The following is an 18,473-nucleotide window of genomic DNA, read 5'->3' on the forward strand; positions in this document are numbered from 1 at the left end:
AAAAAAAAAAAAATAAAAAAAATTCATAGATTCATTAATTTTCAATGACCCATGCAATCATTACCTTAAAGCATACATTCCCAGTTCAAGTCCAATATTGTTGCCCAATCTATTTTTTTTTTTTTGTTTTTTTTTTTGCGTTTACTTTTTTTATTGGTCGTTTTCTTTAAAGGGGAGGGAGTGATACATATCTTTTAAACAAATATTAGCCATTTTTATCATAACTTCCAATAATTGCGAGTTACGGCTTAAAGAAAAGGGATTTATTCTGAGATCACTGTAGTTCCGTTTGTTTACATTAACCTGTTCCTGTGTGCACAGGATTTTCAAACGGCAATGTGGCTGACGAAAAGCTAAACAAATTCTACAAGAAAAGGGGAACAAATGCACAGCATGTACTAAGTAAAAATAGGTCAAAGGGAGAAAAATAATTGTTATACAGTTTGACTCCTCAAAAATTCAACTTTACGTTTGACTGACCAGTTGTCTTGAGTTCAAAATACTGCGGACCAATGAATTTTACCGAATACTAATTAATTTTGCATGTGTTACTAACCCTTACACTATATAAAGTTAGAAACCAGACCTGGGGTGGGGATCCGGGTTAGAATAGGTCCTCAGTACCCCTTGCTTGTCGTAGAAGGCGACTAAATGGGGCGGTCCGTCGGACGAGACCGCAAAAACAGAGGTCCCGTGTCACAGCAGGTGTGGCACAATAAAGATCCCTCCCTCCTCAAAAGCCATAAGCGCCGAGCATAGGCCTTAAATTTTGCAGCCCTTCACTGGCAGTGGTGACGTCTCCATGAGTGAAATATTCTCGAGAGGGACGTTAAACAATATTTAATCAATCAAACAATTACTTTAAAATGTAATGCATTGAATTACATTGGAATTTTCACCATTACAATTAACGTAATTACTTTCATTCATATAAGTAATTAATTAAATTACAATTACTTTGCTAAAGTAACGAATTACATTACACATTAAAATGAAAAAAACAACAAAAACAAACAACAAAGAACATTTATGAACACAATTTATTTGAAGTTAACTTTTAAATCAGATTGTGAATAAGTATATTTGTTATTTTACACATTATAGTTCCATTTTATCATCATCAGATTTTCAAAAGTATTGTCAGTGAGAGAGCAGTGTTCTGGTCTGAAAACTTTACCTGCAATGCTGAAAAGTCTTTCCACAGGGGCAAGGGAAAAGAAAAACTTTGATTATTTTATGAAATAAGAAATGATTTGTAATTCAAATGTAATTGAAAATTAATGGTCATTACTGGCATTTTTATGAAAGTAATGCATTACATTACAATTACTTGTAATTCAAAAATGGGTGCATTACACATTACACCCCATTACTTTTTTTAAAAAATGTAATGATTACAATGCATTACCATTACCCCAGGTCTGTTAGAAACCCCGCCAAAATCCCCACTCTAAGTTTTATATACCAATACGGTTATATTGGACAGTCCTGGGTCACACATATCGATTCACTCTTTTATAATACTGGATACCTGGTAAGATGTACATCTATCTTGTAATTCATTTACTTGTTAAATATAATGTAATTATACTGGCAGTCGTATTAATATCATGATCAACGTTTATCGTAAATGTTTTAATGTCTTAGTTTATGTCTTGTGTTTAATGTATATGTCTATCGTCTTGAGTGCATGTTTGTGAGTGTTTTCGTATTTTTTCTAGTAATTGCCAGTGACAAAACACAGTTTTGTGTTGTTTGAAGCGACCCTGCGACAAAGGCGCCCATGTTGATATTTGGTTTGTATGGACTAAAGTGTAAGGGAGGTTTTGAAAATGTTTTGGTAATAAACGATCATTTTACCCGCTGTGCTTTTGCATTCCCTACTCGAACTCAAACGATAAAATAACTGTTAGGGTTTTGTTTGACAATTTCATTGTACATTATGGTTTCCCTAACGGAATACACAGCGACCAAGGCAGAAACTTTACAGGCCACGTCATCCGAGAGCTTTGCAAGATAGCTGGGGTAAAGCAATCCAGAACAACTCCCTACCACCCCATGGGGAATGCTATGGTTGAGAGGTTTAACCAAACTCTAATTAGGATGCTTGTTACGCTGGATAATAAACTCAAAGATGACTGGAAGTCATATGTAAGTACATTGACACATGCTTACAATTCGACAAAGCATGAAATTACGGGTTATTCCCCTTTCTTCCTTATGTTTGGAGACATCCGTGACTTGCTATCGATTAATTTCTGGACTTGCTATCGATTCATTTCTGGACTTGCTATCGATTCATTTCTGGACTTGTTATCGATTAATTTCTCGATTTGCTATCGATTCATTTCTCGACTTGCACTATGCTACTCCTGAGAAAGTTCACAGTAGTGATAACTTTGCGAAAAAACTTCAGAATTGACTCGAATTTTCTTACAAAGTTGCTTCCCGAGAAGTAAAAAGAGACGTTAGCCGTCATAAAAACATATATCATATGATGCAAAGGTTCGAGAATCTACAACATAGGTCGGTGACCGTGTATTAATCAGAAATGTGAATTTAAAGGGCAAAAATAAATTGGCTGATAAGTGGGCCAGAGACCCTTATATTGTTAAACAGTCCAGTCCTGAAATACCTGTGTACATTGTGGAGAAAGAGAATGGGAATTAGAAGGACAAATCAAAGACCTTGCATAGAGATATGTGATTGCCTATTTCTTATATACCCAAATTGTCAGATACAGAGCAGATTATTATAGATTTCGAGGCACTGCCTATCAAAATAACTTATCAAACTTGTAATGTTACCCCTATCCCACAGGTGCTTGAGGACAGGACCAGCGGAGTTATCCTTCTTGCGATAGGTGACATAAAGCCTCCACTTCCGTTGACCAAGCTTTGATCAGTTCAAAAAACGATAACTTGCCGGTGAAAATCGTATAATTTTACCCAATGAACGAACTTATATTAGAGTGACATACAGATTTTTAGTGAGGGAAATATTCGGACTACGGCGTGATGTCACCGTTTTTACTGGTAGATACAGTTTTATAGGGCATTTCAAAAAGAATTCCTTGGTAGTGCCTCTCAGTTGACAGACGAAGTTGGCAACCTTGTTGTTTTTTATATATAGAGTGGGTTACGAATTTTTATAAAACGTTTATTTTCGGTAATTTTTCGGATCGATGGTATGAGTTAGATTGCTAATATGTTATAAAAAGATGATTTATGGGAAAAAAAGTCTATATAGGGGGGGGGGGGGTTCCTGTCCTCAAGCACCGGTGCCCTATCCCTACCCCTGTCATACCTACTTCTGCACCTAGAAGTGAATGTAAGGACTGTGAGGATACTGGTTCAATCACTGAATTTTCTGATTCAGATTCTGAAGGTAGGCAGGTATACACCATTCCTCAGCGGAGAGCAAGTAGACCACACTACATGATACACCAACCCTCTCCCTAGACGTTCTTCCAGACAGGTGAGATCACCCAACAAGCATGGTGAGTGGGTACAACAAGTTACTCCTGTTTATTTTGTATAGTGTCAGGGGAGAATGTCACATGCTGTTCATTGCGTTTGTAAAGATTTACTTTTTCTTTAAATTCAATATTTTGTCTGCAAATTGTCATATGGACAATTGAACATTGTAATATATATTTCTTTTTGCTTTAAAATGTCAGGAGCCCTTTTCCCTAGCAGGAGAGAATGTCACAGTTGCAATTTATTTAAAATTTATTTATGCGCTGTGGTTATATCGATATTCCTATTGGCGCGCTTTTAACTATTTTTCATACGCTCGCATAAAAATGCGGGCGCAAGTTACTATACCGCTGTCGTCCGTCCGTCTGTCTCTTAACCTAAAGGAGTTGCGAAGACCAAGTATTTTGAATCCAAAAAATTAAATCCAAGGGCCGCAACTCCTTTTTAAAAAATGGACAGCATTCCCCTTACAATATGCATAGATCTACATTGTGATCTTTCTTTGTACCAAGTTTCATTAAAATTCCCCAAAGGGTTTAGGAGAAGTTGCGAAGACAATGTACTTAAATAAAATAATTCTAAGTCCAAGGGCCCTAACTCCTTCAAAAATATTAATGCAGCATTCCCCTTGTGATATACACATTTCCACATCGTGATATTTTTTTTAATGGCAGCTTAAAATAATTTAAATATTTAAATACGATATTCATCTGATATTTTCGATGTTCTTAATTTTTCCCGTGATTATAGGGGTCACTGTTACGAAGTTTTGTAATAATTCATATGTACAAACACATGGATAAACACAAACAAGTCTTTATTTTGGTTGAACATGTTTGGTGATAACACAGAAGTAAGTAATAAGTAGAACGTTTTCCAAAATCTCAGATACCGAATGGTCCGGGGCTGTTCTGGGACGTTTGCGCCTGATAACTTAAAATTTTAAATATTTTACCGAAATTAGGTTATACACTACCTGGTAATGTCCAATGTTTGTCATTCATATAGTACATTATGTTTTCGATCACTGCTTGCCAAGAAGAAACCACGTGTATTCATAATTTTGCACTTAAATGCAGGATAAACACTACCGTTACATTCGCGATACTGAGTTTCAAATTCTGAAGTTATGAACGACCGTTCATTTTGTCTTTGGTCAATTATTCGGTATGACAGATTACGATAGCATTCGTAAAATCATTATCTAATTTTCAGAGGGGGTCTCCGTGGCCGAGTGGTTAGAGCATCGCACTCAAAAGCACACGGCCTCTCACCTCTGTCGGCAGTTTACTTTCGGAAGGTCGGTGGTCTCTTCCCAGGTACATTGTATCTGGGTTATCTCTTCCACCAATAAAAACTGGGCGCCACCAGATAACTGAAAAATTGTTGAGTGTGGCGGAAAACATCAATCAATACGGAGAGAGGTCATTTATGTTACATAATAAAACATTTCATTTGGAGCTCCAAGTGACTTCCTAAGAATCAAATTTTATTTAGTGTATATTATATCAAATCCCGTGGGGATCCGGGTTAGAATAGGTCCTCAGTCCCCCTTGCTTGTCGTAAGAGGCGACTATATGGGGCGGTCCTTCGGATGAGACCGCTAAAACAGGGGGTGTGGCAAGATAAAGATCTCTCCCTGCTCAATGGCCATAAGCGCCGAGCATAGGCCTTAATTTTGCAGCCCTTCACCGGCAGTGGTGACGTCTCCGTACTAGTGAAATATTCTCGAGAGGGACGTTAAACAATATACAATTAATTAATTAATATATTATAACAATAAATATAACATATAAAAACATAACTAATGCATGCAATTATTCAAACGTTGTTCTTAAATTCATTTGAATTAAAGATCTCGTTCGTGAATTCAAATCATGTGCACAACAATTCAAACATGTATTAAAAAGTGTATTCATGAACGATATCTTTAATTCAAGTGAATTTATGCAATGTTTGTAATTGTGATTCCCCGCACTTGCGTGGGCTCATCTAGTCATTCATTAAAATAACTGCAAATTTTGAATTTTACACATGTAATAAGTATTCCTCTTCTATGTATGTTATTAGCTGATGGTTAATTATTGATTACAAATCAAAGTAGATATATGTTTCGGTACAGACATATTTATAACTGTAAGATTCTAAAGAAGTCGGGACAAAACATGCTAGTTTGATTGAGCTGCAACCTAACTTGGCACATTGCATCGATACATTTGATAAGAAAAAATGTATTCCTCTCTAATCAGTCTAGTGCATAGTGCTTACGGCCTTTGAGCAGGGAGGGATCTTTATCGTGCCACACTTGCTGTGACACGGGACCTGTTTTTGCTGTCTCATCCGAAGGACCGCCCCATTTAGTTGCCTCTTACGACAAGCAAGGGGTACTGAGGACCTATTCTAACCTGAATCCCCACGGGACTAGTGCATAGCAAGTCAAAAACACAAAGGAGGTTTTATGTTACTGATTCTTCAGACTCTACTGCATCGCCTATTATATAATTATAAAAAGAGTTTAATTTACATTTGTGTATGCTAGTTCATGTAGTTCAATTTGTAAAAAAAATCCTTGTAGTTATTTTGGATATCTCTCTGATATACGTTTTCCAATTGATGACACTATATCTTTCAATTCACTCAATGTGTACTGTTTCTTTCAATATACTTCACGATTTACTTGTGGATTTTTTTTAGCATTCAATGAAGCAAGCGATACATGATTTGCATATTATATATAATTACCACGTTTTCGTGGAATAGAGTCGAGGGTACTTTTAGATACTTTTCTTTGCTGGATATTGAGTAATTCTGAAGGCTAGTCATTAGAAGTCTAAAAGATTAATCCTATTAGTATAATATGAACAATGTACATTTTATTTATATTTATGTGATTGCATTGGTTTTCAACATTTGAAGGGAAAAATCAATTCAAAACAGAAGATATTTCGTGCGGATTTTCAGTTTAATTCGCACTTATCTTAATAGCAAAGATCGGTCATGCATAAACATAGTCATGAATATTCATATATGTATCACATGACTCAGCCTCATACAAACAAATCAATAAAATCAATGGCTTCCACGCAAGAATTCCTGAAAATAAATCTTAAACCTGAAGATGTTCCCGGTGCAAAAATTAATTCTGATGAATTAGAAAGTTGTGGAAATGTTCAATTAAAGAGATGGCTAGAATGCAGAGGCTTGAAGACGTCTGACAATCAATATGACCTCCTTCAAAGGTGAGTGACCTCGTGTATTACGCCCATTTCCTTTGTCAACAACGCTTTACCTGTGTACAAATTATCGATCCGTTTCATGTGACCCCAGGTAAATGACATTTAGAAACATGATTGGACAGACGGCAATAAGTTGACAGTTGGATATTTAAATGAGATACATTATGATATTTATTAAAATGAACAAAATGTTGCTGTATAAAGTGTATCAAATGGGAAGTTCTTTGTTTACAGTATTTTGTTGATCCATTTAATTGTTTTTACTTATTAAAAAACAAAATATAATTTTGGAGAAAAAAACAGTTATAACCAAGCCCGTACATTTTGTGTGCGAAACTTTTGCCCTTATAATGGGGATAAACGTGGCTTTTTTTATTGTAGGTGCAAGGATGCAATAAAGGCAGGAAAGGAAGAAAAAATAGACTTGACTGTTGATCAAGGAAAATGGTGTGAAATAAAGGCAAACAAAATAAAATCTGAAACCAAGAATGAAACAAAAAATCCTTTGATTCCCCCATTGTTAGGGTGGAAATCATTTCCATCTAAAACTGTGCCAAAGAACTTTAACTATGGTCATATTTACCCTTATCTACTGGAGAGTGTTGTTCTTTTAGGTGAAAATGGTAAAAAAAAAAAAAAAAAAATAGATACTGACCTGTCTCATATGACATCAAAGCCATTGACAAAAGGAGAACAATATGTTAAAAGTGGCAGTGTCACCAATATCATGTATAATAATAAACAAGAATATCATTTTTTAAAAGCAAAAGTAGTAGCATCAATGAGACAGGAAAGTCGAAGTATTCATGTGACAATTTCTAATGTAAGCGGAGCTCTTTTAGATGCAAGTTGCACATGTCCAGCTTCAATGCTAGGACGTTGTAATCATGTGGCATCACTTTTGCTACAGTTAAATAAACACTGTTTGGAAAATGGAAATTAACCTTTTGCTTGCACCAGTAAACCGTGTTCGTGGTCAGAGGGCTCAAAAAAGAAAAATCCTGGTAAACTGACCGAGATGGCATATCCTTCATACAAGGGAAATAAAGCAAAGCTAGGCGACTTTGACCCACGACCCACTAGAATGAGAACAGCGCCACTAGAAAACAAAAATTCATTCATAGCAAATCGGAAATATACTAGCATGAAAACCAGTAAAACTTCAATGTGGGAGACACTGCTAACATACAAGCATCAAGATTACCAGGTTGATGAGTCAAGGGAAGGTGTGTTGTTAGACAAAGTCATGGAACTTTTTAATAATATAAAGGAAAACTGCAAGTCTTACAGCACACCTGTTCACATGATCACAGGCACAGAATCTCAAGCAAATTCTCTCATTTGGAAAATGAATCGATGGTTCAGAGTCACTGCATCCACTGCAAAAGTGGCCAATTCCTTAGGAAATCTTGTTCGGACAGAGTCCCCATTCACAGATGCTACTCTGCGGAAGTTATATAACTATACAAGTACATACCTTTGGGGACTACGTTCATTTTCGACAAGTGACATTCAGTTCGGAAAAGACAACGAGGACCAAGCCAGGAATGATTATGCCAGTCACATGAAACTGTCATGTCAAGATATTAAGGTGACCAAAACTGGCTTCTGGGTTAATAGTGAATGGCCAGAATTAGGATGCAGTCCAGATGGACTTGTTTATGACCCCACAGTTCCAAGAAAGCTTTTACCACTTGTGTTATAAATATGAATTAAATTGATACTTATATTTCTAAGCTGTTTATTATTTACATGTACAAATATATACTATAGTCCATAAAACATGGGTATTTACCATGTTTACTTGACCAGTGGTTCCTGAAAATTCACAAGACAGCTGGCAACAAAAACCAATTGATTTGATTTGATATTGGTGAAAGTGATAATGGTATATTTCCATTCAGCAATCCGACATATTCAGATTAATCACTTTTATTTAGGTTGTTCACAGTTCACTGATGGCTACTCATACAAAGATAGCTTGTATGACATACGGGCATTTAAACAATGACATCATTCTAATATTAGCTAGGTAATCTATTAATAGCTCGACCGATCTTTGCTATTGCATGGAATGGTATATTACATACGTTCTGTACTTAAGGTAAACAGATTGTGACATCATTATTGCATGACTTTTAATTTATGGACCAATTGTTTTTGAAAACCAACCTATTTTTACTGTTCTCTACACATCTTTCCTTTGACAAAAGTGTGGCAATTCAGCGAACAAATTAGAGTCCCCTCAACCCCCATGTATGAATATTTTGTGTCAGGTTTGGTTAAAAATTGGCCCTTTTGATTCTAAATAAGTTTAAAATTATAAGGCTTACAGATAGACAGAAATAAATGGACACCAGACAACAGGTGACACCAAAAGTTTTTAGCTTCAAATGAGATCAAAACTAATGAAGACATAGTTCCTGTTCAGCAAGAAGCATGTCTCTAGTTTTCTTTGATCAACTCCTATGATTACAATTTGTAATTTGAATTGCATGACCTTGACCTAGACACCTTGAAATTCATAATACTCTGTCAGACCATAAACGTGCTTTGTGTCAAGCATATTGTCACAGTTAAGTGAGCTAAAATATACATTTATCAGCCATTTTACGTTGCTACAGCAAGCCAGTTAGCATTGTTAGCGTTTATGGGTTAAGTAGCGAATCGATTAGCAGTGTCTTCAGCTACGTTGTCGTACTTTGTGATCTTTAGCAGATATGATCCTGTCGCACTTAAGCAAAATGTTCCGTGAAAGCAATCAGTGGACCCTCGAACTACTGGGCCTTCGGGTTAGTGAATATTCGGATTAGTAAGTCTTCAGACAATGAATATTCGGACTAGTAAATAAATCTTCGGACTAATGAATATTCGGTCTGGTAAATCTTCAGACTAGTGGATCTTTTGACTAGTAAATCTTTGGACAAGTGAATATTCGAACTAGTGAATCATCGGACTAGTAATTCTTCGTGCTCATAAATCTTCGGACTAGGAAATATTCGGACAAGTGAATCTTCTGACACTTTGGAACTAGTAGACCATAGCCCCTAAAGCATTCTCAAAAGGAACAACCAACAGTTGAACGGGAAACCAACTGTCCTACTTACGAGTATCCAGTGTACGCTAAATATAGATGTCCATCACCTCCTCGCTTCAATGACCATACTTGTGAGTGCCATGTATTATCTCCCCATTGAAATGTCGTCCTTTCAAGTTCATGCCATGTCCCAAGAAACTAGGGGTATTAGATATCTTACATCAAAACACTTCCATTTACTCAGTAATTCATTGATAAATTGAGTTTGATCACTGTTTGTTTATCTTCACCTTTCATCTATAAGGAAATAAACCAAAAAAATATTTTGCCAAAATTTGCTTTCTATTGACTATATCGGATATTAACAAAGCCACGTTCAGATTTTTTCATGTTTGATATCAGATTACTTTTAACTGCAAGCTGGCTACTTACTCGAGTTTCGTTAAAATGTTTTACTGTTCGTGTTCCATCAAAATTGCACTCCACTGCTGAACATACATTGCAATTAAAAATTAATGCGAAAGTCAAAAGCCCTACCAAACACCTCTGAAACATTTCAGTAAACCAATGTGAAGTCTAGCAATATACAATCTGTATTTCCTTGTGAGATAAGAAACAAGATACGTTCATGTACGCAGTTGGAAATAATCTTCTCAAACTGAGGTCAATACACAGATGTTATCGTACACAATAGACACGTACAATAATCTGCTGTGTAAACCCTCATTACAGACGATCCATTTCATTATATTTTAATTATAAATATAAAAATTCAAGGCCAGTGCAAAAATCATACAAGCACTGGTACATGTACAAAAATGAGGCAGTTTCAATTCATAAATCCCCCTTAACATTTTCAAGTTCGGGCAAAAGCACAATTATTTTATCATTATTTTGTACTTTTGACAGGTCAATTTTCTCCATAAGCACGTCCAAAAACCGATGTCACTTTTCAATGCACTTCAAAATATAGGCCCCCATGTGGACCCGGGTGTGAAAGGAATAAATCCTCGGCACCCCTTTTGCCTGTCGTAAGAGGCGACAAAATAGGGGCAACCAGATTACCGTGGGTTGCAACCCGAAGGGACAGAGAGAGGGATCCTGGTGGCTGAGGTTTACAGACACTGGGATTTATATTGTCTATTGACCAACACTCCACTTTGGCCCCGCCTTCTGCTGGACGGGTCGTGCCGGGCTGATAATATCTTCATGCCATAGTATTGATGTCCTTGCAATGCCCTTATAAGTATATATCCCGTTTTTGCAATTTTCCAATACGCCAACACTTCCATGTCGATATGTATATATCAAACGATGGCTTAGGGTCAATCAGATAAATTTTGTCAGAGTATAGATGTTTTGTATCCCCTTGGTGTCGGTCTTACTGGAAGTCCTTTTGAACTGACATCGCACTTGTTGGCGCTCCGAGGCGGGCGGGGAGCAAGGAATCCGAAATATTATTCATTTTACTATGGCTACATGTACTTAAAAACACGTTGTTTCTCAACAGCTTTAGATACCACTCTAAATAATGAGCAGATTATCCCTGTCACTGAGCACTGGTCCCGTTTCATCACACTTGAAGCAGAACTATCAGACGAACAGACACAGCCTTTAGCAAAGGTCTCGCCTTTTGTTATACAAAAAGGTCTACAAGGAATAATTGAATTTCCAAAATCTGTCAAACATTTGAAATCTGTTTTAAAAAACAGAATGTTCTACTTCCTTGCTGAGCTTGAAAGATCTAGCTGGTATACGTGTCATTGGTAAATCCCAATATGGGGTAAATCAAAGTAAAGGCATCCTTTTTGACAAAGATCACGATTTGGATGACATTCTTGAACAGGAAATCCAAAAGGAATTGGAATGATCAACGTCAAAAGGTTTACAAAAAATGGAATGAGAACAATGAACCAACAGATACTTATTTACTAACTTTTGGAATGCCAATTCTTCCAACAAATATCAGATTCAGGTTTGAACAAATTAAAATAGAAATGTTTGTACCAAATCTGCTGCGTTGTTTAAAATGTCAGGGATTTGGCCAAACAAAATGTAAAGGCTTCAAAGCCTGCTTCAGGTGTGGTGAGGAAGGGCATGATGGAAAAGTCACAATCAACACAAATGCAACAAGATTGCTATACGTAGCTATGTCTCCCACCGCCGCAAAAAAAGTTGAAGCACAAAAGTCCCATAACTCCTGTAAAATTTGTCGAATCAAAATGACGGCGCAATATGATCAACTACATATGGTGACTTACAATCCTACAAAATTTGAATGAAATCCGGTGAGCGGTTTCAGAGGAGTTGCGTCCACAAAGTGTTCCTATAGTGTACTATATACATGTATGTACAAATTCAACAAAGTCCCATAACTCGTGTAAAATTTGTCAAATCAAAATGGTGGCACAATATGATCAACTACACATGGTGACTAACAATCCCACAAAATATGAACAAAATCCATTGAGCGGTTTCGAAGGAGTTGCGTCCAAAAAGTGTTTCTATAGTGTAGCATGTACAAATTCAACAAAGTCCCATAACTCCTGTAAAAATTGTCGAATCAAAATTGCGACATAAGATGATGTACTACATATGGTGACGAACAATTCTACAAAATTTGAACAAAATCCGTTGAGCGGTTTCGCAGGAGTCCACAAAGTGAAGTGGGACGTATACACGGACACTGGTATTTCTATGCCCTCATGCGCGTTGCGGTGGGGAACAAAAACTGCAAAAGTGACCACATGGCCTCCTCTAAACAATGTCCAGTCTGAATTAAAGAATAAGAGATACAAAAGATTAAATCAAACACACGCTTAACTTACCACGAGGCCAAAAAACTTTTCAATATGCACAATGTTCCTAAACCAAATCTGCCATCATATGCAACAGGTTAAAATCATCCTCAGTGAAGAATATGCCGACTCAAGTTTGTAAGAATGATTTATTCCCACAGACCTCTGTATCAACAAAAACAGTTTCTTTGTCGTCTAAGGACAAAGGTACAATACATTCAACATCTGTGTCTTAAGGGCCCGCAGCTAAGGCTGTAGCTGCAACCTCTGCGGAGCCTGTAGCTGCAGATGCCGCCAAACCATCTAGTAGACTAACTCATCTCATAAAATAGTAAACCAAAACAGCATAGCGATCGGGTGCCCAAGGGGGCGAAAGATCCCGTCGCTATACATAACAGTATCTATATAAATATGATATACATGTGTGTCCAGGGTTCCGTGTTTGCCCATCTATCTATTTTGTATTGCTCATTGGAGTTATGAGATTGATCACTGTTCGTTATCTTCACCTTGCATACATGCCTTTATCTTATGAGGAAACTGCTATTGGCATTTTCTCGAGCTCGGCCTTGGCAATCTGGTTCGGTATACACATCCTTTTCTACATACACTTCAAACAAAGAGGTAATGAAAAATTTTGGCTGTATTATATTTCAGAAATTAACAACAGTCTGGCATCTGTGATTTAAAATAATGCTTAACATTTGTATTTAGTCAATTAACCAATGATTTTGTACATAGATGGATAATATGAATGTTTTACATTTACACTCGATTTTCACTAGATTTATGTTTGAAAAATAATTTGTAAATACGCGGCTTACCAGTCTGGTCCAGGACGGAGTTCCGTCCGAACTAATAATCTTGGTTTTGGACGGATTTTCCATCCAACACATAGGATGGAATATCCGTCCTATGTTATTAGATGCATAGGACGGATATTCCATCCCGACAAGTTCAATGCAAAAGGATGGAATATCCGTCCTATGATAATTAAGACGCATAGGACAGATATTCCGTCCCAACAAGTTAAGCAGATAACAGCCAAGCCCTTTTCTCGAAAGAATTCTTGCCCTGTCAATACTGATCCTTATATATATATATAAGTATGGAAAGGGTGTTTACTCCGGAATTTCGAAGATTATGGCTATCAAAGGTCCATGCATTGCGGAGAGATCGAAGACTGGACCACACAGACAACGTTGTTGTCTCAACAATTAATGGGTAAGCACTCCAGGCATTACAATTTACTTATAAGCTTAATAATTACAGTAATTATTATTCATAGGAAAGTTTAATGCTAACAAGAAAGACGTCAGACTAACCCATCTTTCTGTATTGCTTCGCTACGCTGGCAGCACAATAAACATGTAAATTAATGATACTAGTCGCAAACTCTTCTCCCTTAGTTTTAAATCTCATTACTTATTATTACCATTCATTACAGTTATCACCATTTCCGTAATATGCCAGAAGAATTTGGAGACTCCCAGTTTGGGATGGAATGTGTACCTGAGCCTTTAAACAGATTCGACCGAAATGCAGTCCTTGTCAAAGACATGGGCAGTGGAACATCAATTGGACGAGTTCCGATACATATCTGTAATGTGATTTCTGTGAGAGCATGTTGAGGACCTAAATCTGAATATGATGGCTGCTAGTCTGAGACTACAAGAGTTAATAAACCAGCACTCACTTTCACCATTGCATTCTATGTGATGCATGGGTAATATCAATGTCGATCCAGGAGCAATTAGATCAGGTGTTTGTAGATTCACATCACTACAAGGGTCCACGTCTGAAATTCCTATAATCAACAAAAGTAGTTCTAAACATTGTGATACTTTAGTGCAAGTCAGTTCATATTGTACATATAATCATATGTAATAAGCTGAACTTGCTGGCAGCCTGAGGATCAGAGTAAAATTTAAGTGTTACAAATATTTTACTTCTTTTAAATTGATGTTGATTTACATAAATTTCACCGTGAAGCCAAAAATATATATGCCCCCTTTCACCATCATTCTCAGCTTTGACTTCTGACCTAGAAATCAAGAGGGGTCATCTTCTACTCATGGCCAATAGGAAAAAGGCAACATGCCCCTCTTCGTCCAAAATTGAGGGGAGGGGGGAGCATAAAAAATGTGCAATTCATACCATACTTACCTAGGGCTAATTCATGTTCGACTTCAAGATGTTCCATGTGAGGCTGAACAATCAAACCATACAGGATTTGTTCTTCAGGGCCAATATTGTAATCTGCAAGAACACCAGTTAAAATGTTGAACAATCTTGTAATGACTTAGGAAAAGATCATTCTCTGAGAAAAGTGATTTAAACTTTTTATATTACATGTTGTAAATGATTTTCTTGCATGTAGATATCATTTTTGTAATATTTTCCAAGAATTATTCTTTGGTTGCTTTGAAATATATCAAAATTATAATAAATTTCTAAAATAAAACATGAAACATGTTAGAAAAAACAAATCAGTGTATTATTCAAATTATATCAAAAATAGTTAATGTAACAGAAAATGGACTTGCCATAGTGTTCATTTTCTTTATTCACAATCATCCCCATTTTTTTTCAAATGGGACTGTCAGCTTCTCCAATTGGGCTGTTACCAAGGTTGTTATTTCCTCCAAAAATACAATATGCTGTTCCTTTTTAGAATTCCTTTTTGACATGCTCATAAACATATCCAGAAATGCCTGTTTGGAACACTCATCCAATACTTCAATCAAGTCTAAGATTTTATTATCAATATCACAGATTGACAGGGCTGAATATTTCCCATACTTTTCCTCTTCTTCCTTAAGAACATATACAGGATGCCCTAGTGTTGGATCAGCTGGGGGCAATTGATGAAGTATCATATCAAGCATCCGATATGAGCGCTTCCGGTTTGCTTCAAATGTGAATTGTATCAAGCCTTGATGAAGAGTATCCCCTGATAAAGATGTCAAAAGTGGACTGTGCCCATCATTCAAATAGCATTCGCTTCGAACATGTACCCTCCAAGCTCGGATAGCATCATCAACATTCAGCGTTCGATCACTTGCCTCTTTTCCTCCACATCCGGCGCCTGAAAGAACTTTCTCTTTCCCTTGTTTTAATGCTTGGTGATTTATGCAGGTAGTCAACCAAACAAAGTCACTTGGCACTCCTCTCTTCAGCCAACTTTTGACATTCCTGTTTTCCTCCTCCAGAAGAAAGTCGAATCCTTGTCCCTTGGATTCATTTCCCGATTTTGAAACACTACAAACATTATGAAAGTGGTTTTGTAGCTCAGATGGAAAGATCATATTCACAAACTGCGCATACATTTCAATCTCTTGATAGCGGGGATGATTGTGTCCATGAAAAAGCTCTTTTGTCATCCATTTAGCAGATTTCAGTAAGCCGGGGTTGTTTCTTCGAATGGCCACTCTGAAATTCATAATCGCGTGCGAGTATCTGCAAACTATTTAAAATATGAGGAGAAAGTTTGCACTTCGTTCAGCACCTTTGGCATATGAACTGAATGCTTCTGGGCTTGTTGAAATGTTATCATTAAGACATATAACCACATATGGATGAACAAGTTCTATCATCATTGCCAGATGAAAAATGAGAATTATTTGCCATGTTTTATGATTATCAGAGCAATTAAATACAGCTTGAAGGGCTTTCTCCGACCTAAATCCCATGGTCTCAACAAATTTTTTCATCACAACATTCCAGTTTAACTTCACATAGCTTTTCATGAGGTTCATCTCGTAGTGGCCGTCCCCTGTAAGTAAGATTACCCAATCAAATTCTCTGTGGAATATCACTTTCTGTGAATTATGTAAAAGATTTTCATGGTGTTGAGCTTCATTGAGCCCCAAACAACCTTTTTTGCATAGAGAACATGTGAAATATTGTTCAACAAGTTTCCTTACTAACCCATGAGGAAGTCCATCACAACAGTTGAATGTCCAGTACCTAACAGTTCCTGCAACCTCATCATTTCTCTGTAAGTATTTGGAAATATTGGCTTTCTTTCCTATAAATCTAAGAACAAGGATCATGCTGTCCAGTGAATTTGGGTTCACAAACACAGGATCTAACAGGGTAACTTGGTGCTGTTTTCCATCATGAGAGGACTGAACATGACTATACTGAACATCAACATATGGACTCCGAGAATCGTATTTATCATATATGAAACTTTGAAAATGTGAAGACACTTTCCTTTTCTTAACGCTTGATCTGAAAGGGTCCTCTGCTTTTTCTGCGTCGCTAGATCCTTGGTCATGTTGATAGGAACTGAAACTTACATTACATGTGTTACACTTCCTCTTCCTCTTCTCCACTGATACATCACAGTTTGGACACTTTTTGTGTGTTTTGGATATTTCAAGCTTCTTAACACTGTCATCAATTGTATCACTATGACAGTTTGTCATCTCATCAAAGTGTAATTGTGATTTGACCTCCTGAATTACATAGTCTAATTGATGATACAATTCACGAAAATGAAGGTTTGTACAATTATCAACAAAAATTTTCACAAATTCATCATCTTTATTTTCCATGCAAAGATTCGACACTAAATCTTCTTTCCCAACTGAGGATAACCAATTTTCAGGATGAAGATTTTTGTTGCTTTGTAATTTTCTAGTTTCATTCAATGTAACAACTCCAACATTTGTTATAACAGACATTTTCACTTTGCAGTTGGCCGTCACATTCCATGTCTTCCCGACTACTTGTTCATTGTCAAACATAAATACCACATCACCACCTGGACATGTGACTTCTTTCCCTCCTTATAAATCACTCAACGTAGAAGCTATCGTATTGTACTTTGCTGCAGGTAGTGCAGTTCCAATTATGTTACATACTTGTTTGTTTTTCGTACACGAGAATACAACTGTTACACTATTTTGAAGAAAAGATCATATTCCAAAGAAGTTTAAGTCTGCTAGTCTATAAATGCTCTCTATAATTGGTATAGTGTGCTGAAACATGGAGGTCTCCTTTGCCGTACCAGCATAGGCCAATATACTGTAAATGTATTACATTTGTCTGTGTATTCTATTAAGCGCCTTTGGCGGAACGTAGCTTCCGCTAAATCAAGTACATCGCTAAATGCCATCCGTAAATCTAGATGTTTAAAGTAATTCAGGAATGCGCTAAATTAAATCTACGCTAACTTGTTGAAAAACGATTTCCGCCAAATATAATACCTTTACAGTAATTGACAATTATGTGTCATCGAGAGCTGAAAGGTATTCTTCAGGGTTGAATGTGTTCAAAGTTATTACACTGTTATATGGATACTTCTCCCGAATGTTCTTAATGTGACTCTTTAAATGTTTTGAAGATTCTAAATCTTTCACTATTTCTTTTACATATTGTAGCTGCTGACTTCGTTCCAATTTTCTGAACAAACCCACTATTTCATCGACTGTGACTGACGATGAACATTTTGATTCGAATTTCTCTGAAGAATTATGATTTCCTTCTTTGAACTGCAACTTGTCACGATAGCGATATAGCTTTTGCCTACATGAGCTACAAATATATTTTGGGTGCACTCGTTCTAAGTCTAAGGCAATGTCAAGACAAGATTTTAGCTCAGCTGAAAAATTTTCTTTGCTTGTCCTCCTGTTTGGAGTTGTGATGTGGCCACATACACGACACGATTCTTGCATAATATCTGTTTGTTCTAGAAAATAACAATAACTTGTTCTGTAATCCATCAGTGAATATGTTCTCTCCAAATAAGAAAAAAAGAGGGTGTCTAAATTGCTTATCTGAAGATCATGTGGGGTAAAATTGCAATCTGAACATTCCTAGAATAAGAATTATGTGTATTGCTCTATGACATTGACAATCAATACATTGATTTAAATTCACATTAAGATCAAAAGGACAAAATTTGGTTGCTGGG

The 18,473-nt window shown here is 36.6% G+C and overlaps 1 protein-coding gene across 2 annotated transcripts in view; it reads right to left on the reverse strand.

Annotated features, from left to right (window-relative positions):
* LOC125659673 (uncharacterized) overlaps positions 1-10,374 on the reverse strand; it is a 32,166-nt gene extending 21,792 nt beyond the window's left edge. For both annotated transcript variants that reach the window (XM_048891420.2, XM_048891419.2), the window contains exons 1-2: positions 10,185-10,374; positions 9,823-9,950 (exon numbers count right to left, since the gene is read on the reverse strand). In XM_048891420.2, the coding sequence (XP_048747377.1) occupies positions 9,823-9,950; positions 10,185-10,307 (251 nt within the window). In that variant the 5' untranslated portion in view covers positions 10,308-10,374. The remainder of the gene's footprint in view (positions 1-9,822; positions 9,951-10,184) is intronic.
* Between the last annotated feature and the right edge of the window lie 8,099 nt (positions 10,375-18,473).

Source organism: Ostrea edulis, chromosome 9 (assembly GCF_947568905.1).
Source record: "Ostrea edulis chromosome 9, xbOstEdul1.1, whole genome shotgun sequence".
NCBI lineage: Eukaryota > Metazoa > Mollusca > Bivalvia > Ostreida > Ostreidae > Ostrea > Ostrea edulis.